This window comes from Myotis yumanensis, unplaced genomic scaffold (assembly GCF_028538775.1).
Source record: "Myotis yumanensis isolate MYYU_CA2020_CCGP unplaced genomic scaffold, mMyoYum1.0.hap1 SCAF_5, whole genome shotgun sequence".
Taxonomy (NCBI): Eukaryota; Metazoa; Chordata; class Mammalia; order Chiroptera; family Vespertilionidae; genus Myotis; species Myotis yumanensis.
Window position 1 is genome coordinate 75,046,033 of NW_027223756.1, and position 23,449 is coordinate 75,069,481.

General features: G+C 43.0%; 1 protein-coding gene across 1 annotated transcript in view; it reads right to left on the minus strand.

Annotated features, from left to right (window-relative positions):
- Nucleotides 1-1,166: 1,166 nt before the first annotated feature.
- The window catches only part of ELP3 (elongator acetyltransferase complex subunit 3), a 92,448-nt gene continuing 70,165 nt past the window's right edge, over nt 1,167-23,449 (minus strand). Inside the window, exon 15 of the mRNA XM_070415539.1 lies at nt 1,167-2,865. Coding sequence (XP_070271640.1) covers nt 2,786-2,865 — 80 coding nt within the window. The 3' untranslated portion in view covers nt 1,167-2,785. The remainder of the gene's footprint in view (nt 2,866-23,449) is intronic.

The window sequence follows — 23,449 nt, forward strand, 5'->3', positions numbered from 1 at the left end:
TTTAATGAGTCTCACAAAAAATCTTTGGAAATGAAAATTTGCTATTTGAAGGATATTTTTAGAGAACAGGCTTTGTTTTTTGTTAATCCTCACACAAGGATATTTTCCACTGATGTTTAGAGTGGAAGGGAGGGGGGCGAGACAGCCGAGAGAGAAACAGCGATGTGAAAGAGACATCAGTATGTTGCCTCCTGCATGCACCCAGACTGAGGCTGGGGATCAAGCCTGCAACTGAGGTACGTGACCTTGACTGCAATGGAACCCACAACCCTTCAGTCTGCAGGCCAACACTCTGTCTTCTGAGTCAAACCGGCCAGGGCCATCTCAGTATTCTTTTGAGCCTGTGGAAATTTTTTCCTTTAAAGGGGGTTCATTCTTTCCCACATTTGAGAAACTGAGCTTTATTCTTTCACTGGGTGATATGGATCTTTTTTTTTTTTTTTAAATCTCATTTTCTATTCAAATAGATTTCAGTCTGTTCTGAATTTTTTTTTTTTAACTCTCCAGGTGATATCACAAGAAGCTGAACTAAGCAGAGCTATCTGGTTTGAGGTGGTTGCTCAGCTGTTCGATACAGATCAGGAACCCAAGGTGCAGCTTTCAAGGCTTAATACAGAGGCCGCAGGGTCCTGCCTAATGGATCTCTCTTATGAGGCGGCTGCTCTACTGAGGAGCACCCATTTCTGGGAGGGCCAGGCCGGCCAGGCCACCGGAGTGCCAAGTGCCACGAATGCCAGGAGAGGTCCTTGGCAGTCAGCAGAGAAGCTGGTACTAGTGACAGAACGCTGCAGGGACTGCACCCCCGGGAAGCTTGAGAAGCTCCGCATCTTTGCTCAAGGCTAGGAGACTCACTCCTAGCACGGCTGGGGATGAGCTAGGTAGGTACTCCTGAGCCCCGAGATGAAAATCCAGATGAAACAATGACTTATCCATTAGAAACAGGCAATTTTGTCTTAAAAACTTGCTCTAAAGTGTCATTTTACAATGAACCTTACATGTGAAAGTCCTTTTACAACTTTACAAGGGACCTGCTTGCACCTCACACAGTTTGACAGGTGAAGAGGACAGATGAGAAACTGGAGGTGCAGAGACTTCGGTGGAGGCAAGCCTGGGCCAGCCCGCTCTCCTAGCTCGTCATGTGTGCTAACAGCCATCACAGTATATGCTTTGTTAGCTTAACAGTTTTATTTTTAAAGGAAACACACACGTAATTGAGAAGCAGCTAAGTACCCTAAACTACGCTCATGGAAAGCCTCTGGCTCCACCGAGCCCACGGGAAGGCAGTGCATTGGCCTCGTGGCAGCTGAATGAAACGGCTGACAGCCCCCAGGGGGAAGCGAACAGTGTCACAGGCTGGAGACAACCCTGCAAATTCATGGCAAATGCCACCGCATTTACAGGGAGAGGATCAGCGGTTCTCAACCTGTGGGTCGCGACCCCTCTGGCGGTCAAACGACCCTTTCACAGGGGTCGCCTAAGACCATCCTGCATATCAGGTATTTACATTACGATTCATAACAGTAGCAACATTACAGTTATGAAGTAGCAACGAAAATAATTTTATAGTTGGGTCACATGAGGAACTGTATTTAAAGGGCCAGAAGGTTGAGAACCACTGCCTTATATGATCCTTCTGTTTGTCGGTTTTATTTTTTGTACCTTTGAGAAGAATCAATCCCATTTGTGAAACGCCACAGCAGCCGAGGGGCATAGGGTTCAGCCATGCTCTCATGGACTGACCCTCTCCAGGCAGACTCTCCTTAGATAACCTGGGACTTACGAGACAGTTCAACAAGGTGGAGCTGGGAGAAGCCAGTCTTTTTCCTATCTTTAGATTTGGGCCTGTTCCGCATTACCGTTTTTAGTTTTGCTTTCATATGAGTTGAACTCTTATCTTTATCCATTTAAAGCAAACCGAAATTCATCTTGAAAAATTAAAATGCAGGGAACAGCTCCTGTGGGAGGGCATCTTCACTTAGGGCCACGCCACCTAAGACACACGCATGCCCGACTCCACCTGCTCAGGAGAGACAGAAGGAGAAGCCAATCATTTCTCTGGGCGTAGGTGCTGCCCACACTGTTCTGCAGTTGTAAAGAGAGTAGGAAGTAGAGACAAAAAAACTGTGAAATTAAGGACGTTCGTAATGGCCCACTGTAGAATGAAAAGGGCTGGCTTCAAGCTTGAAACATAAACATATGTCAACTCCTCTCTCCATCACACAGTTACTGCAAACATCACAGTAACCAGAATGACTTGCCATAAAAGGAAAGCTCATTTTTGTGTGCTGGAATGCTTCTGTGTTTAAGTCCAGAGTTCAAAATTGGTCAGTCTTCATGTGTTCAACCTGCCTTTTTGTCCCTATACCATATAAATAAGTTTCTCCTAACTTTGCTCCTACCCACCATCTAGTTTTATTTCATGAAGTATGGAACCCAAATGAGTTGACTAGTTTGCTTTTGTCAGTCTGAGTAAGTCACTTGCTGGCCACATGCAGGATTTAGAAACTGGGTACATGACTTAGCCCTGAAAACTGGAGTGACTTCTTGAACACACAGGTCGGGGCACAGGAGCGCCGAGCGCCAGAGGCTCCATGCTTGGTCACCAGACGCCCGGTCGTGCCCTGAGAGCAGTTTCCAGTCTCCGCAGCTGCAGGATGAGGGTGAAGCTTCTCGCCAAGGGGACAGGGTAGGTCCATTTGCTTTGCTCAGCCTCTCCACTGAATATTCAAGACACCTGGAATCTCCACTTCCTGCCAGAAACACTGCATCAGGTGGACGATTGAAGCTAATATTTTAGCGTCTTCACCATGTATGGGCCTTGTAACCGGTAGCCAATCTTTCTGTAATAATTCCTGGTGCCAACCCCTGTGAAGAAGCAAAACTATAAAAGTAAGAATCTCTAATATGCATAACCATAGCAACCCTCAAAAGCCACCAAACACTCCCTCCTAGCCACTCTCCCCTCTCCCACTCACATACCACACTGTGTTTCAGATTGAATCTTACTTTAATAAGTTTGGACCATTTCTATTATTTTGAATTCAAGGTGCTGTCTTTCAGAGGCTGCATATGTGAGATGTCTTCACTCCAATGAAGCCCAACAGCAGTATGCTTTCTAGGAAGCTGAGAGACAAGAGGTGCGGGAAAACGGGGTTTCCACAGAGCGCCAGGAGCGAAGGTATGCTGCGCTTACTCCCAGGGCCTACTCACTCCTCGCGGGTGACAACTTCAGCAAAATATCATCAGTCACATTAAATTAATGCAACTTAATTTCATTAGTCTTATAGTTTTGTTTTTATTGATTTATTTTGATACATGATCAGTATAAGCACCTGGAGTTTATACCAGTTTTATGTTTGCAAACATTGAAGGAACATTAGCTAATTTAAGTCAATCCAAAGTACAACACAATCAAGAAGCTGAGCCCATAGGAAGATAAAGATGGCTTATGTAATAGTCTCTTAGAGGGTGGTTAAGAGAATGGGCTTCTGATCTGTTAGAGAAGGCCTGGACCTGTCATTTTATCGTCTGTAACGATGTACCTATGTGTTAAGGATGCTGAGTATTCAATGAGGTAGTCCATGAAATGTGATTAGTCTAGCTTGGAAAAGGCCAATTCCTCAGAAACATTGGCTGATATTGTTATTATTTTACAGCTTTTCATGATCTAGTATCTGATTATATTTCCATCTTCTGCAACTACTCTCTCCTTAAACACTATGCTCCAGGCTGGAGTGAATTTTTAATTTTTCTAAGTTCCTGTGAGTGTCTGCCTCTTTCCTCATGTTGTTCCCTCTGGCAAATTAACTGAACCTCAGGAGGGAGTTGTGGGAACCTACAATTTATAGCCCTTTGGTAGGTAACAACCTAGACTCGTGACTGGAATCTGAAGTGGGAGCAGTCTTGTGGGACTGAGCCCTTCAGCTGTGAGATCTGTCATTATCTCCAGGGAGACAGTGTCGGAATTGAGCTAAATTGTAGGACGCCCAGGTAGTGTTGCAGAACTGCCTGATGTGTGGAAACCTGTACGTCACGGGTCAGTATTGTGGGGTCGTATTCAGAGCACTTTGTGTGACGTAAATGAAAACCAGAGTGTTCCTTACAGTGCTTTGCCCTCCACAATGGACAGTGATGGCTGGTCTGCCTCTTCCGCAGGGTAAGCTCCATGTATCTTGTTCATCACTTTGTACTGCTAGTGATCAGTTTTGTGCATGAAATCAAGTTAACTGTTAGTTCTCTCAAGTCTGGCCTAATTCTTTGGCCTAAACGTTTGCTATTTAGGAAGAGGATTTCCTACCCCCTTCAAAAATTTTCAGGTACTAAACGAAACTGATGCAATGGGGCTAACAGAACCATATCTTGTGATAACAGGTCACTGGAGAATTACCCTTTTAATCCAAGGATTGCTGTTACTCATAACCTTGTACAATATCACCTTGTCTTTGCATTCTAATCATTACTCTGTTCAACATTGTGGCCTGGGCTAGAGCGAGGAGAAGACATGAAGACTAATGTGTCAGGCAGTACAGCTCAGACCACTGAATACAGGAAGGCTTCTCAAAACCCTCAGAGGGGTACGGACACTTTATCAGATCCTCTATCCATCAGCATATCCTATGACCCAGCATTTATACTGTCAAGTGAAGAGAAGAATTCTTACATCCAACAAATGACATGTTATTCATAATATCCCCAAAATCTATCAATAGAATAGATAAATTGTGGTATTTTAAAAAAATGGAATACTGTGCAGCAATCTGCAACAACATGGGTGAGTATCATACCTTGTTTTGCATGAAAGAAACCAGATATAAAAGATTCCATTGCCCTGGCCAGTTTGGCTCAGTGGATAGAAGGTTGGCCTAAGGGTTTGATTCCCAGGTTAAATCCTTGCCCTGGCCAGGGTGTATCTCTCTGTCTCCCCCTCCTCCCTGCCTTCCACTCTCTCTAAAAATCAATGGAAAAAATAACCTTGGGTGAGCATTAAAAAAAAAAAAAAAAGATTCCATCAGATAAAGGCAAAACTAATTTTATGGTGACAGAAATTAGAATATTGGTTACATTTGGAAGATAATATGGACTGAGAGTTCTCAAAATGTATCTTGATCTGAATTGGTAGTTACATGGGAACATACACATGCACAAACTAAGTGGTACACTTAAAATATATTTTATTGCATGTATGTTATATCTCAATTTAAAAAACTCACATCCATTTAATAGAGGTTTCAATATGTTTTAAAAGCTCTATTTTGCCCAAAGAATTCTGTGAAAGAAGGCAGGAGGAGCAGGAAGAGAGTCAGATGGTTGAGAAATCACTGTCAGAATGATCGCTCTATCACACAGATGCCCCTGGAGTCATTCAATGCAGCGCTTTCCACTTCTAGAGTCCTACCTGCTAGAAACGATTCTTCCACTTCCCTTTTTCCCACTTGAAAATCCACATTCAAACTGAACTGGGCTCTGTGGCACAGCAGCATTCAATAGAGAACAGGAACGTCAATGTTAAAACCTGACTTTTCCTCATCTTCAGTTACAGGTAGATACTATTAGCATGGGCAGGTGAACTAAGGATTTTGATCAAAGGAGAGACAGAACTGACTTATATTTGAAAGAGATCAGTCTGATTGCTGTTTTGAGAACAGAATGAAAGCTCCAAGAGGTCAGGGAGTTTGATCTGTTCTAGTTACTGCAGAACTGCTAGTACCAGGAGCAATACCTGGCACATATTTAAAAACTCCAATATTTTTTTTCAATGAATAAGTGATCAAGGGCAGAAACAGGGAGACCGGTTAAACTACTGGGATAATCTAGGAAGATATGGAATTGGCTCAGAGCAAAGTCATGGTAGTGAAAAGTAGGCGGAGTCTGGAAACATTTTTAAGGCAGAGTCAAAAGAAAATAATTTGTTGATGTATATGGTGTGACATAAACAGAGGGGTCCAAAATGACCCAAAGACTTTTGGCCTGAGTGACGGAAGGGTTGGGAGACAAGAGAACTTGCCACTTATGAGACTGGAAAGACAGTGAGGAGGAGGGATGTAGGAGGACATCAGGAGCTCGGTGCTGGCCATGCTGCTGATGAAATGGCTGTTAGATATTCAAATGGAGATGCTGAGCAATATGTGACTTTGGAAGACTTTCTTGGTCTTAAAAAGAGAGATGGAGAAAGATGGTCTCTCTTCATGGCCGTTGTGTTGGAAAGTAATTTCTGCCGGGGGCAGATGTCTTGCAAGGGGACCTGCCTGAGGATGAAGATGTGTGGAGGATGGCAGAGTAGGCAGATGAAGACAACCTGGGTCTCTTATTGCTACTGCTGAAACCATGAATTCGCCCAATCCTGAAGCTACTCTAACGATGAAGTTATGAAATAATGTTTTCCATTTGGGTTAAGCCATTTTTGGGGGTAATTTTTTGTACTGTGGTAAAATAGATAACATTTACCATTTTAACCATTTTCACGTGTATAGTGGTATTAAGTACATTTACATTGCTGTGCAACCCTCACCACCATCCATCTCCAGAACTCTTCATCTTGTAAAACAAACTCCATACCCCAATCCTTCTTCCCCGTCCGTCTCTGGTAACCACCATTCTACTTTCTGTCCCTATGAATTTGGTTACTGTAGGAACTTCTTGTAAGTGGGATCATACGTATTTGTCCTTTTGTGACTGGCTTATTTCACTATATCTTCAAGATTCCTCCACGCTGACTTTATGCCATTTTGAGTTTTCTATTACTTACTGGAAATATTACAACTGGCACGTCAGCTTGAGGGCAGAAACTGATAAACACATGAGGTCACGTCACCATTTAAAATCAGAATTCAGCCCTGGCTGGTGTTGCCCAGTGGTGAGAGTGGCAGCCAGCACACCAAAGGGTCGTGGGCTTGATTTGATTCCAAGTCAAGGGCCTGTACCTGGGATACAGGTTTGATCCCTGGCTCCGGTCGGGACACAACCAATCGATGTATCTCTCTCTTCCCTTCTGTTCTCTTTAAGGATCAATGGAAAAATATCATTGGGTGAGGATTAAAAAAAAAAAAGAATTCATAGGGGGTAAATCAGACTATGCTACTCTCCTACTTAAAACTGCTAAGGGCGAGTCCCAAGATAAAGCTCAAATTCCTTGGCCTGATATACAGCCTTTCATGCCCAGTCTGGTTTGCCCTTCAGCTTTAGTTCCTGCCACAAATGACCTTTCCCTATCCAAAAAGAAGCTGGGATTCATAAACCTGTCTCGATGCTAGCTGGTCTATCGTTTTGGTATTCATGTTGTGCTTTATTTCACTTTGGGGAGCACCTCCATACTGTCTACCTCCCCTCGAATGTAAGTTCTTTGAAGTCAATGATGTCCATCATTAGGGCTTAGCACAGTGTCTAGCAGGTAATCAACATGCAGTAAGTGCTTGCAGACTTACTGCCCAGGCATTCCACGTTTTATTGTGCTTTGTCTTACTGTGCTTCACTTTAAATGAACTTCACAGACTGTGTTTTCATCAACACTGAGGCAAAGTCCTCCACCAGCAAAAAGATTATGACTCGCTGAAGGCAGATGAATTAACACCATTAAAATGTCCATACTACCCAAAGCAATCTATAGATTCAATGCAAACCCTATAAGAGACTAATGAATTTTTTCACAGAACTAGAACAAATAGCCCTAAAATTTATATGGAACCACAAAAGACCCCAAATAGCCAAAATACTCTTGAGAAAGAAGAACAAGTTGGATGTATCCTGCTACCTGATATCAAACTATACTACAGGCTACATTAAGCAAAACAGCAAGGTACTGGCATAAAAACAAACACACAGATCAATGGAACAGAAATCAACCCAAACCTATATGCTCAATCTATGACAAAGGAGGCAAGAATATACCAGTATACAAGGGGGTAAAGATAATCTCTTAATAGTGTTAGGAAAACTGGAGACACATGCAAAAGCATGAAACTGGACCACTTTCTTTTACCACATGCAAGAATAAACTCAAAATGGATTTAAGATTTAAATCTAAGACCGGGAATCATAGAAGAAAACAGGCAGTAAATAATCTGACATCGCTCTTAGTAACATACATATTTTTAGCTATATATTTCCTTGGGCAAGGGAAACAAAAGAAAAAACAAACAAATGTTTGCTATTGAACTATAGAGCTTTTGCACAGCAAAAAAAATCGTCAACAACAACAAAAAAGACAACCCACTGAATGGGAAAAGATAGTCACCAATGATACATATGGTGAGTTAATATTCAAATATTTAAGGAACTCATACAACTTAACACCAAAAAAACACAATCTGACTAAAAAATGAGCAGAGAAACTCAAAATTGATATTTCTCTCAAGAGGACATACAAATGGCCAAAAGACATATTAAAAGATGTTCAAGATCACTTATCATCAGGGAAATGCAAATTAAAACCACAATAAGGTATATCACCCGACACCTGTCCGGACAGCTATCATCAGTAAATCAACAAGTGTTGGAGAGGAGATAGATAAAAGGGAATCCTTGTGCACTGTTAGAACTATAAAATGGTGCAACCACTATGGAAAACAGTATGGAGATGCCCCCAAAAATTAAAAATAGAACTACCATATGACCTAGAAATTCCACTTCTGGGTATTTATCTAAAGAAATCCAAAACACTTATTTGAAAAGATATGCTCTCATATGTTCATTGCAGCATTATTCCGTGTTCATGGATTGGTAGAATCATCATTAAAATGTCCATACTACCCAAAGCAATCTATAGATTCAATGCAATCCCCATTAAAATGCCAATGGCATATGACAGACCTAGAATAATCTCCCCCAAAATTTATATGGAATAAAAAAGGACCCCGAATAGCGACAGCAATCCTGAGAAAGAAGAACAAAGTTGGTGGGATCACAATACCAGGTATCAAACTATATTACAAAGCCACTGTTCTCAAAACTGCCTGATACTGGCACAAGAACAGACATATAGACCAATGGAATAGAACAGAGAACCCTGAAATCGATCCAAACCACTATGCTCAATATTTGACAAAGGAGGCAAGAGCATACAATGGAGTCAAGATAGCCTCTTCAATAAATGGTGTTGGGAAAATTGGACAGATACATGCAAAAAAATGAAAAGAGACCACCAACTTACACCATACACAAAAATAAACTCAAAATGGAGAAAAGACTTAAATGTAAGACAGGAAACCATAAAAATCTTAGAAGAATTCATAGGCAGCAAAATATCAGACATATCTTGTAGCAATATGTTTACCAATACAGCTTCTAGGGCAATGGAAACTGAGAAAGTAAACAAATGGGACTACATTAAAATAAAAAGCTTCTGCACAGCAAAAGAAACCAACAACAAAACAAGAGAACACACTGCATGGGAGAACATATTTGCCAATGTTACATCCAATAAGGGTTTAATCTCCAAAATTTATAGGGAACTCCTACAACTTAACAAAAGGAAGATAATCCAATAAAAAATGGGCAAAGGACCTAAATAGACACTTCAAAAGTGGACATACATAAGGCCAAGAGACATATGAAAAAATGCTCAATGTCACTAATAATCCAAGAGATGCAAATCAAAATGACAATGAGGTACCATCTCACACCTGTCAGAATGGCTATTATAAACAAACTAGAGGCCTGATGCACGAAATTCGTGCAAGGAGCTTGGCCCCTGAAGCTGCAGTGGCTTGCCTCGGCCCTCCCAGCTGTGGAGGCTTGCCTCAGCCCTAACAGCCCCGGCTTTGTCCGGAAGGTCATCTGGAAGGACGTCTGGTCATTCGGCTGTCTGGTCTAATTAGTATATTACGCTTTTATTATTATAGATGACAAGTGCTGGCGAGGATGTGGAGAAAAAGGAACCCTGGTGCACTGCTGGTGGGAATGCAGACTGGTGCAGCCACTGTGGAAAACAGTATGGAATTTTATCAAAAAATTAAAAATGGAACTCCCATTTGACCCAGTAATTCCATTTCTAGGACTATATCCCAAGAAACCAGAAACACCAATCAGAAAGAATATACGCACCCCTGTGTTCATAGGAGCACAATTTACAATAGCTAAGATTTGGAAACAGCCTAAGTGCCCATCAGCAGATGAGTGGATTAGAAAACTGTGGTACATCTACACCAGGGGTCCTCAAACTTTTTAAACAGGGGGCCAGTTCACTGTCCCTCAGACCATTGGAGGGCTGGACTATAGTTTAAATAAAAACTAGTCAGCTGCTAAGCAATAGGCAGCGGTGGCAAAAACACCTGGTGGGCCGCATGTGGCCCGCAGGCCATAGTTTGAGGACCCCTGATCTACACAATGGAATACTACGCTGCCATACAAAAGGAATTCTTACCATTTGCAACAGAATGGATGGACCTGGATAGCATTATGCTAAGTGAAATAAGCCAGTCGGAGAAAGATAAATATCATATGATCTCACTCATTTGTGGAATATAATGAACAACATAAACTGATGAACAAAAATAGATCCAGAGACAGAGAAGCATCAGACAGACTGTTAAACCTCAGAGGGAAGGCAGGGGAGGGTAGGGGAGTAGTTAAGAGATCAACCAAAGGACTTGTATGCATGCATATAAGCATAACCAATGGACACAGATAGTAGGGGGGTGAGGGCATGTGCTGGGGAGTGGGAGCGGCCAGGGAGAGGTCAATGGGGGAAAAAGGAGACACATGTAATACTTTAAACAATAAAGAATTTAAATTAAAAATAAAATACTTTACCATTGTCCCTTAAATAATTAGGTTTGACCTGCACAAACAGGTGTTGTTCAAGGGGTAACTGTAGTTTGGATCTGCAGTTGGGGATGGAGGGCTGACTTGGTTAGACATTGATTTTCGACTGTGCAGGTGGTGGTCAGTGCCCCTAACACCCGTGTTGTTCAAGGGTCAACAATACTTCCCAAAATATGTCACAACCTACATATGTCTACCACAAACAGCAGCAGCGGTGAGAGAGAAGCAGTTCCCATGTCTTACATGGGACTAGACAGCTGCTAGATACCCAGAGTGCAGTGATGGAGAGAGCCCTGATTTCCCAGGCTTGCCGGTTAAAATATCTTTATTGGGGCATAACTAAGGAATGATTCTAACCGAGCATCCAGGTGCCCTGAGGTCTCTACTCCCACCTGTGCTTCCGCCTTTCACAGGCGGTGGGCCCAGAGCTAGCACCAACTTGAGAGGCACCAGGGCTTTTTGAAAAAAAGGCTTATTTTTGAGCTCTTATCCTTCTTCTTATCTTTTCAATAACATGCCGTAGCACTGTGATGGAAAGTCTATTTCTGGACCCTTTGGGAAGCTTTGAACATTTTGGGGAAAGATGTCTGACCTCTAGCCAGTCTGGACTCCAACCTCTTTTTACTTAAAAATTCCTCATTTGTATTTCTTTGTGCCTTTTGCTTGGGAAAAAAAAAAATCTCTCCCCGCCCCCACTCCCCCCCCCCCCCCCCGCCCTTTCTACAATCTACAGAACAGGCTGGCAAAAAAATATTAGTGTTGTTAGCCCCCTGAGAAAGGAACACACCAACACCTGGGCTGGATGGAGACCACATTCTGTCTCCTCTCCATGCTTTTCGGGCTCCTAGACAGCCCTGGTCACAGTAACTTTCCTTTTGTTAGCCAGCCAAGAAAAAGCAGTTATGTTTCACAGCTGACGTCAGCCAACCTCCTGGACTGACGTGGGCAGGCTGTCTCACAGGCCTCAGTGTAACGCTGCTCCTGCCCTTGAGGAGAGACGCAGCGGGTGTACAAGTAACCACGTTCTCCGCTTGATGGCCCGTGTGTGGTTCTGCTGGCCCCTGGGCGGGTGGTGGGCAGGAGTTAAACCTGTGCAGCAGTCCTCAGGGGCTCTATCAGCAGAGGCAACAGTTGCTAGAGCACTGAGGACAGGAGGAGTGAGGCAGTCCAGTGCTTGCCCTGTCTGATCCTCCAAGCTGCCGAACCCACAACCAGAACTTGCCTGTGTTGCGGGGGCCTCCTTCTCTTCTTGGAGACAGGATAAACGTTTTTATGTTCACCACTTTACCAGCTGGGATGATGATAAAATGAGTAAGATGGAAAGAATACCTTGACATGTGCCTAGAGTGATTTCTGAGATTGGGCTTTAGTGACCAGCCTGTTTTTCCCTTCCTGGCCTCCACCTCTGCCCAGGGCATACATCTCTTTTTGGGAGAAAAGCACAAACTTTTCTGTGTATGTATAAACTTTAGATATTAAGAATTAAGTTATTAAAAGAACAGGTGATACTTCAGCAGCAGGTACCTTGGACAGAATGCAGCCCCTGGGCAGAGTGTTAAATTACAGGCTATTGTCCACTCTGTGGGATGACAGGAGTAGAGAGAGTGTGAACCAGGGGAGAAAGCCTCCTTTCCATTTCCCAAGGCTGGCTGCCAGGAGCTGCTGGCCTCCCCCTGAACCTGAGACCTGGGGCTATAGCATTTCTCTAATCCTTTTTCTGTACCAAATGCCTTTCAAGCCTCAAGCCCCATCTAAATCAGCGGTTCTCAACCTGTGGGTCACGATCCCTTTGGGGGTCGAACGACCCTTTCACAAGGGTTGCCTAAGACCATCGGAAAACACATACATAATTACATATTGTTTTTGTGATTAATCACTATGCTTTAATTATGTTCAGTTTGTAACAATGAAAATACATCCTGCATATCAGATATTTACATTATGTTTCATAACAGTAGCAAAGTTACAGTTATGAAGTAGCAACGAAAATAATTTTAGGTTGGGGGTCACCACAACATGAGGAACTGCATTAAAGGGTCGCGGCATTAGGAAGGTTGAGAACCACTGATCTAAATATTGAGGAAGAAAGGCAATCACAGAAAATGTACATGCCAACGGCCTCTTAAGATTAATCAAAGATGAAAATGAAACAAACCTAGCTGTTCATTTAAGTTCTACTCTGGATTAGAAAACAAAGGGAGGAGCAGGCAAAAGGAGTAAACTAGTCAATGCGGTACCCAAACTGGCTGCAAAGCAACTGTGCTTCTCCACATCACTACAGCCCTCTTTCTAAGGGGACAGATCCAACACCAGAGGAGAGGCTTTTAAAAGAGAAAAATCAGTCAGGAGCAGGAAATGAGCCTAAAACCAAACGTGCTTGTGATTCTGACAACTTCATTTAAAAACAAACAAATGGAGCAACAACTGTATAGTTGTTTATACTAACGTATAAAGCTAGAGGAGGAAGACACTTTTTGAGTATACACGTGCCAGAAAGAGTCATAACTCCAGTTCACACAGCCAGTAAGTAGAACATAACTCAGACCCAGCCTGCCTGACACCTTGGCTCACAGTATTTCTAATGAGCTCTGGCACCTGTGTTATGGAAATGGCTGCTCCGCGCCCCCAACTCGGTCCTTAAACATCAAGTCTGCTCTAGTAACAGCACATCCCTTTCTTTTACAGAACAGAAAGGCCATCTGACTTGTCTTGATCACTTTACCTCCTCTACATGTGTCCAGTTTTTCTCCTTTGTTTATAGATCACTAAATGAAACAAACATAGGGACCTTATTTCCACTTCACTAACGGTTCAGTAAGAAATAGAAGAATAAGGCATATACAAGGGTCTGATAATATAGGTAGGCAATAAAAAACTTTGTAAACAGATATGGCTTACAAAGGTGAGAGCAACTGGGGAGGGGGATACTTTTCAATAACTTGATAAATTGCAGCTATCCTTTTAAAAATGAAGATAAATGCAATATAGGGTTTTTTTGGGGGGGGGGGGGGCAATAAAGATGGAATAATGATGGGAACTAGATCCTAGAGGAAGAGCAGACAAGTCAGGAGTATTTAAGCTTACAGAAAAAGTGCTGAAAGGAAATGAATACAAACTCAGAATTCAATACCCAGTGAAAACTTCCTTTAAGAATGTAGCAAATTAAGGGCATTTCATACAGTCAATACTGGAATAATTTGCTACCAGCAGATTATTACTAAAATAAATTGTTTGGGCACAAAGAAAACAGTACTTGCACATTGCCCAAATACCCATTGATAGTAAAATAGATGGAGTGAAAACGGATAGCAGTTTAGAAAACTACTCTGCAGACTGTTACAGTTGAACATACATACTCCCTACAATCCAGCCATGCCACTCCTCTGGGTATATATTCCATAGAAATGTTTTTGGGTCCCAAGATACATATACAAGAATATTCACTGGAAACTACCAAATACCCAGCAAGAGTACAACAGATCAATTATGAGATATCTGCATAATAGAATCCTACATATCAATAAAAATGAGCACAGCTACAAACAATGTGGCTCAATCTCACAAGGTTGTACAAAAGTAGAACAAAAAAAATACGCTATAAATGATCCCAACAAAACTATATATGTAAGGAAATCATAATTAGGTAGTGAAATATAAATAAAATCATGGACAGAAATACCAAAAACGTTAGGCTCCTGGGCGGAGCGGGGAGAAGGCACCATGATTGAGAAGAGTCAACAGGTGGGTACTTCTTGGGTGCTGGTAATGTTCTCAACCTTGTTTAACATTTGATGAACTTTTAATGTCAACTTTTAAAAAACGAAAAAGAGAAGATTTATGTAATTTCATCTATGTGACTGCTCCTATAAATGGGGAAATAATTCATGCATATGGAAATTCAAACAAAACTGGGTTTAGTGATTCCAACTCCACAAAAAAATATATAAAACTAGAGGCCCGGTGCACAAAAATTTGTGCACTCGGGGCCGGGGTTGGGGGGGGGGGGTCCCCCAGCCTGGCCTGTGCCCTCTCACAGTCTGGGACCCCTCGGGAGATAACGACCTGCTGGCTTAGGCCTGCTCCCGGGTGGCAGAGGGCAGGCCCAATTCCTAAGTGCAGCCCCTGGTCAGGCTCAGAGCAGGGCCGATTGCGGAGTTGGGGCACCGCCCCATCATGCACAGAGCAGGGCAGATCAGGAGGTTGCAATGCCACCCTCAGTCACGCTCAGGGTAGGGCCAATTGGGGGGTTGGGGCACCATGCCCTGTCACACTCAAGGCAGGGTCGATGGGGAGGTTGCAGCGCCACCCCGTCACGCACAGAGCAGGGCCCATCAGGGGGTTGGGGTGCTGTACCCTGTCATGCACAGAGCAGGGCTGATCAGGGGGTTGAGGAGCTCCCCGCTGTCACTCACAGAGTAGGGCCGATAGGGGAGCTGGGACACCGCCCCCTGTCACACACAGAGCAGGGCGGATCAAGGGGTTGGGGCACCGCCCCCTGTCACACACAGAGCAGGGCGGATCAGGGGTTGCGGCGCTGCACCCTGTCACACTCAGGGCAGGGCCAATGGGGAGGTTATGGCTCTACCCTGTCACACACAGAGCAAGGCCCGTGGAGGGGGGTTGGGGTGCCACCATCTATCACCCACAGAGCAGGGCCGATCAGGGGGTTGGGGCGCCGCCACTGTCACACTCGGGGCAGGGCCGATGGAGAGGTTATGGCTCTACCCTGTCACACACAGAGCAGGGCCCGTGGCGGGGGGGGGGGGGGGGGGGGGGGTTGGCGTGCCACACCCTGTCACACACAGAGCAGGGCCCATGGGGGGGGGGGGGGGTTGGTGCGCTGCACCCTGTCAAACACAGAGCTGCAGGGCAATCAGGGGATTGGGGAGCTCCCCCCTATCAGGCACAGAGCAGGGCAGATAGGGAGGTTGTGGCCCCGCCCCCTGTCACACACAGAGCCACAGGGCGATCAGGGGTTTTGGGCGCTGCTCCCTGTCACGCTGATCCCGGTGCCGGGAGCCTCGCTGCTCCGCTGATCCCGGTGCTGGGAGGCATATTACCCTTTCCCTATATAGAATAGAGGCCTGGTGCACGGGTAGGAGTCGGCTGGTTTGCCCTGAAGGGTGTCTTGGATCAGGGTGGGGGTCCCCACTGGGGTGCCTGGCCAGTTTGGGTGAGGGGCTGAAGGCTGTTTTTCTGAAGCGAGTGACTGAAGCTTCCAACCGATCCTTGTTTTCTTCTTTTTTTTTTTATTCTGGGCCAGCTTTAGCTCTGAGGCCTCGCCGCTGAAAACATCGATACAATGTTGCTAAAGCCTGGCTGACTGAAAGCCGGTTTCTGGGCTTTTGTTTATTTTCTTATTTGCAACATAGTAGATAGTTGCTTAGAGTTGCAACTGAGAGGCCGGAAAGTGAGGCGGGGAACGTTGCAGTCTGTAGTCACTGAAGCAAGCGAGCCTCATGTTTGCTTCCAGCTGCCTGGCTGCCGGCCGCCATCTTGGCTGACAGTTAATTTGCATATACTCACTGATTAGCCAATGAAAAGGGTAGCGGTCGTACGCCAATTACCATGTTTCTCTTTTATTAGTGTAGATTACTAATGTGTTTTAATAGAGGACAAAATAATAAAGGAAAATCAATCAAGTATTTAATGAGTCAGTACTGGGAGCCTGGATATTAAAGTCTTATCTCTTGGAATTCTTCAAGGAAAGAAAAATTCTGGCCATATAATTTAGACATTTTCTTATCTGAAGCAGGAAAATGATTTAGAAATCTGGAGGTACATTTCTGTTCTTTAAATTTTTTTAATTTTTAAAAATTGTTATTGAATTTATTGGGGTGATATTGGCTAATAAAATATGTAGGTTTCAGGTGTACAATTCTATAATGCATCATCTGTATATTGTATTGTGTGTTCACCAAGTCAAGACTCCTCCCATTACTATTTATCCTCCTGTTATACCCACTCCTGCCTCCCTCTATCCCACTTCCCCTCTGGTAATCACTATACTGTTGTATGTGTCTGAGTTTTGTTTTCTGGTTTGTTTGTTTTTTTTGCTTGATCCCTTCACCTTTTTTTACCCAGCCCTCTCCCCTCTAAGAACTGCCAGTCTATTTTCTGTATTATGGGTCTGTTTCTATTTTGTTTATTTTATTCATTAGAGTCCACATATAAGTGAAATCATATGGTATTTGCCTTTCTCTGACTGGCTTATTTTGCTTAGCAAAATACTCTCCAGGTCAATCTATGCTGTCACAAAAGGTAAGATTTCCTTCTTTTTAACACAGCAGAGTAGTATTCCATTGGGTAAATGTATCACATCTTTTATATCCATTCATCTACAGATGGGCACTTGAGCTGCTTCCAAATCTTGGCAATTGTAAATAGCACTGCTATGAACATAGGGGTGCATATACATTCCTGGTTCTTTGACACTACCTTTGTTAGGACATGAGGCCGTCCTTCATCCCTACTTATGTGTTGGACTGAATTAATATTGAGCCCACATACACTCCTAAAGCCAAACTTGAAAAGAGAAAGAAAACATGCTAATTCTAGCCTTTGACACTAAATCTGATTTTTTTATTAGATGAAAGATTGATATAACGATTCATGATTACTTAATAAAAAAATCAGTCAAATAAAAACAAATGAAAAAAACTATTTTAATTACTTTTGATTTCAATTAATCAACTATTTGAGTGCTTGATATATGCCTAGCAGCATTAATTCAAGGCAAATGTATTCATTAGATACTGAAATGAGACTATTACATCTCATTGATCTTACTATGATGGCAACATTTCACTCTTCAACACTGATAAGAGAGTTGAGCAAAGGTTTCTATTCTGGACAATTGAAAAAGAACCAATTAACTCAATGACCCTAGATCTCTGAAAGAAAAAATGTTTTCTTCTGCTGTTAAAAAAAACTCTTACAAGGTCACATATAATCTCAGCTCTTCAAAGTAGCTGGTATTGCAGATCATTATCACAGCACCTGAGTACATTATTCCCCATTACCTGGGAAGACAGGAAACTATCGCAGGAAAGGTAAAGGATCCAATTTGCTACCCAGCAGCCTAAAGGTTCCTCTATGCATTTTGTAGTAGTATGCTAGAATAATAACAGAGTAAATACGAACAAAAAATAAAAGTAGGTAACTTACAAAGAGCAAGCATGGAGAAGCTACTGTGGTACCTTACAATAGTGTGATGCTGGTGGGTTAGCCTATAGTCCTTAGGTTTTTTCCTCACAGGGAGTCTGACATAGGAGGACCCACAATCATCTAATTCAAAATGGAGTGGCTCTGTTCCTACCAAGGTGGAATGTTTGCTATGTCCCAGATCGTTCTCACTACCTCACCCATGTCCAAATCATTAGTGTGTCTCTGCAGAAGTTAAAGATTGTGCCATCTATAACCCAGAAGGAAGAGGGATCCCTTCTATTTACAGTCTTAAATAGACTTTAAGAGGGAAAATGGTGGCATAGGGAACTCCAGAGATAATTCCCTCCACTGAAACAAACATTAAGCTGGAAAAAAACAATCAGAACCAACTGTTTTGGGCTCTAGAACCTGATAAAACACTTAACGCACCAGGGGAGTGCTTGATCTTTGGTAAGAGAGCGGATGTGAACCACCTATCTCCCCGATTCCTAGAGTGACTGGCTGGAGCTAGGCTGAGCAGTAAGCCCTAGTCCTCCAAAAATTTGGGGTGGTCCTTCTTCCCTAGGGTATCTATTGTAAGATTTGAAGATACATCAATCCCTCCCCTTCCCCTTTTAACGATCCAGACATTTAAGGAAATCCCTATCAGGTCACAAGCTGACTGCAGAGGTAACAGAACAGAAACTTTAGTGGCCACATGCAACATAGAATACTGACTCTATAAAAGTCACTCTACAAATGGATGGCTATAATCCTCCAGAGTAATCCCCAAGGAGGGGAAGAATCCTGACTTTTATAATACTCAAATGCAGAAAACAGGAAAATAGGAGTCATTCATAGGAAAAAAGGAAGTTGAGAGAAACTACGCCGGAGGAAGCCTAGACACTGGAATTACTAGGCAAAGTCAAGTTATTAAATACTAGAGGCACAGTGCACGGATTTGTACACCAGTGGGGTCCCTTAGCCTGGCCTTCGGGGGTCAAAACAGGCTCTCTGACATCCCCCAAGGGGTCCTGGATTGTGAGAGGGCGCAGGCCAGGCTGAGGGACCCCACCAGTGCACGATCGGGGACAGGGAAGGACCGTGGGAGGGCTCCAGGGGGTGTCCAGCCCACCTCGCCAGGTCCCGATAGGCCGGACCCCAGCAGCAAGCTAACATACCAGTCGGAGCATCTGCCCCCTGGTGGTCAGTGAGCATCATAGCAACTAGTCAAACGGTCGGACACTTAGCATATTGGGCTTTTGTTATATAGGATGCTCAGAAGCTAAAGGGAACCATTATCGAAGAACTAATAGAGCACAACAAAAACAAAAATCACCAAGTGGGACTATATCAAACTAAAACGCTTCTGTACAGAAAAAGAAATGATCAACAAAATGTAAAAGGCAACCTTGGAGGGGGGCGGGGAGGAGGTAAGAGATCAACGGAAGGACTTGTATGCATGCATATAAGCATGGACGCAAGACACCAGGGGATGGGGAGGTGAGGGCATGTGCTGGGGGGTAGGAGAGACTGGGGGAAGGTCAATGGGGAAAGAAGGATACATATGTACTACTATTTGTAATATTTTAAACAATAAAATAAAAATTTTTTTTTAAAATATATTTTATTGATTTTTTACAGAGAGGAAAGGAGAGAGATAGAGAGTTAGAAACATCGATGAGAGAGAAACATCGATCAGCTGCCTCCTGCACATCTCCTACTGGGGATGTGCCCGCAACCCAGGCACATGCCCTTGACCGGAATCGAACCTGGGACCTTTCAGTCCGCAGGCCGACGCTCTATCCACTGAGCCAAACCGGTTTTGGCTATAAAATAAAATTTTTAAAAAAGGGGGGGCTGGGGTGGTTGTATCACTATGAAATAAAATGCACTTAAGTCAAAAAAGTTTACCATAAAAAAGATGTTACATATTAATAAAGGTGCAATTCATCAATTTATAAACATATAATTATAAACATATAACTATAAACTTAACAGAGCCTCAAAATATATGAAACAAAAATGGACAGAACTGAAGGGAGAAATAGATAGCTCTATAGTAAGAGTTGGAGACTCCAATACCTATTTTTTTTTTCCAATACCTATTTTCAATAATGAATAAAAAAATCAGACAGAAGGTCAATAAGAAAATAGAGGACATGAACAACACTTGAAACCAATTAAACCTAACATACATATACAGCACACATTACCCAACAACCACAGAATACACACAGAAACCATGAAGCATTCTCCAATTCAGATAATATATCAGGCCACAAAACAAGTCTTAATAAAACCTAAAGCCCTAACCGGTTTGGCTCAGTGGATAGAGCGTCGGCCTGCGGACTCAAAGGTCCCAGGTTTGATTCCGGTCAAGGGCATATACCTTGGCTGCGGGCACATCCTCAGTGGGGAGTGTGCAGGAGGCAGCTGATCGCTGTTTTTCTCTCATCGATGTTTCTAACTCTCTATTCCTCTCCCTTCCTCTCTGTAAAAACTCAATAAAATATATTTTTAAAAAAATAAAAAAAATAAAACCTAAAGGACTGAAAACATACACAATATGAGAAAATACAGAGAAAAGACTCAAATCAGTAAAATTAGAAATGAAAGAGGAGACATTACTGCTGACTTTACAGAAATAGAAAGGATTATAAGAGAATATTAAGAACAATAATCTGAATGTGTATGTACAGTAAATACACTGGATAACCTAGATAAAACAGAAAAATCCTAGAAATACAAACTACAAAAAGAAGAAACAGAAAGTCTTTATAGTCCCATACTAAGTAAGGAGATTGAATCAGTCACCAAAAACTTTCCCTAAAAGAAAAGTCTGACCCAGCTTTACTGGCGATTTCTACCAAATGTTTAGAGAGTTAACACCAATCCTTCCAAAAAACTGAAGATGAGAGTCACTTCCCAACTCATCCTATGAGGCTAGCAATACCTTGATACCAAAGCCAAAGACACTACAAATAAAAATATAGACCACTATCCTTTATAAATATATGTGGGAGAAAATATTTATAATTCACAGATTTTATAAGCGTCTAGTATCCAGAAACTACAAAAAATTCCTACAACTCAACAACAAAAAGACAACCCAATTAAAAAATGAGCAAAGGACTTGAATAGATATTTTTCTAAAAAAGATACACAAATGACAAACACACAAAAAATGTTCATCATTAGTCATTAAGGAAATACAAGTTAAAACCCCAGTAAACCATCACACCCAACAAGACAGATATTAAGAAAAAGAGATAAAACAAAATAAAAGTGTTGGCAAGGATGTGAAGAAATTAGAACCCTTATGTACTGTTGATGGGAGTGTAAAATAATGCAGCTACTGCAAGAAACAGTTTGGCAATTCCTCAAAAATTTAAACAGAACTACCATTTGATTCAGTATCTCCATTTCTGGAATTGAAAGCAGGAACTTGAATAGATATTTGTACACCAATGTTATAGCAATATTACTCACATAGCCAAAAGATGAAAACTACCCAAATACAGGGTGGGGCAAAAGTAGGTTTAGAGTTGTTTATGTGGAAAAATAATACAATAAATAATAATACAAGAATAAACTTTGCAGAAGCAAGATGGCAGCGATATAGGCAGACGCGTCCCAGGTCTTGTCCCGGAGCAAACGGAGTAAGCAGCTGAAACTAATAACACCCACCCCGAATTGGCAAATTTACTCAGCTGGTGAGACGGTTTGCAGCCGGGAAGGGCAGACCTCCCCTGGAAAGGTTAAAAACCAGGGATCTGGGCAGGAAAGTTTGCCAGACCTGAGCCCAGAGGGTCGGAGGGAGACCGCGTGGCAGACAGCCGCATCTCTTGGGACAGACACAGACCCTGACCGGGGTAAGGAGTTCCGCGGGTTTGCTGGCGCCAGGAGATTTGAGATTTGGATTTTGTGATTGCGGAGAACTGAGACTAAAGGGGGCATCCTGAGGAACTGATCAGACCATGCAGTGTCCATAAGAGAGGAGCGTTTCCCAGATCATGCAGTGCTGGTAAGAGAGGAGCGTTTCCCAGACCGCAGATCCAAGCAACAGCAGCCCCCTGATCACCGCAGCCTCCTGATCACCACACCCTCTGTCTGTGGAACAGCAGCTGTACGTGAAGCCTCCCCCCACCAGCCAGAAGAGCCAACACAGCTGTGAACAACACCCACCAGAGGAGCTGCTGCCAACTGGAAAGCAGCTGCTACCGCAACCGTCTGAGCAGCAACCACAACCCAAGGAGCCCCTGCCACCCAGGGAGCAGCCACTGAACATCTCAACATCTACATATGTCAGCGAGATCAAACATGGGTAGGCAAAGAAACCCCCAAAGGAAAGAAAAGGAGGACTCGCCAGAAAAGCAGCTAAGTGAGACAGAGATATGCAACATGACGGAAAAAAGAATTCAGAATAAGGTTCCTAGAGTACATGCACCAGATGTTCAAGAAGCAAGAAGAAACAGATGAAGAATAAACTTTGTGTTTTGAGTACTCACAACTGTAAACCTACTTTTGCCTGACCCTGTGTGTCTGTGTGTGTACACACACTGAATATTACCCACCTTAAAAAGGAAGCAAAATCTGATACATGTTATAGTGTGGATGAACCTTAAAGACATTATGCTAAGTGAAATAAGCCAGACACAAAAGAACACAAATTATATGATTCCATTTCATAGAGAGAGAAAATAGATTAGGTTACCAGGAGCTGGGGAGATGAAGGAATTGGGAGTTATTGCTTAATGAGTATACTTTCTGTTTGGGGTGATGAAGATGTTTTGGAAATGGTGGTGATGGTTGCACAACATTGTGAATGTAATACCACTGAACTGTATACTTAAAGATGGTTATAATGACAAATTTTGTGTTATATACAGTTTAGTACCTCCCTAAATAGAAAAAGATGACTTTAAAATGCATTAACTATCTTCAGGTGTTTTTAAGGAAGGGGCTATGGATTTAAGGTAAGATATCTCCAGAGGAAAATCAGGTACCTTCCGCCAAAGATGGTCTTCTACATTCCATAACCTAGAAGATATAAGTGGCCAGTACATAGACCTAAAGCATCAGACACTTAGGCGTGTAAGGAGAAATAGAGAAATGTCCTCATGGAAGCGAGATGGCAGACAAAAGGTCAGATGCAGGTGCTACTTGTGGGGCCTGCCAAACTCTGCTTAGGACAGTGTTAGGTATAACTGTGCTTCCAGGACTGGCATATACAAATCTGATATGGGGATTGATTAGGACAAGAACCCTTGAAGGTACATCTTAAGACCTTGAGAGAAGGCTAAATGAAGTGAAATAAACACACTGATTGGTTGCCTCCTGCATGAGCCCCGACCAAGGCCTGAGCCAGGGAGGACCCTGCAACTGAGGTACATGCCCTTGACCGGAATCAAACCTGGGACCCTCAGTCTGCAAGCCGACACTCTATCCACTGAGCCAAACTATCTAGGGCTCAATGACTTAACCACCAAAATGGGGCAGTCACATTGTGGTGGGCAGTCTTTAAGATGATCCTCTTCCCCGA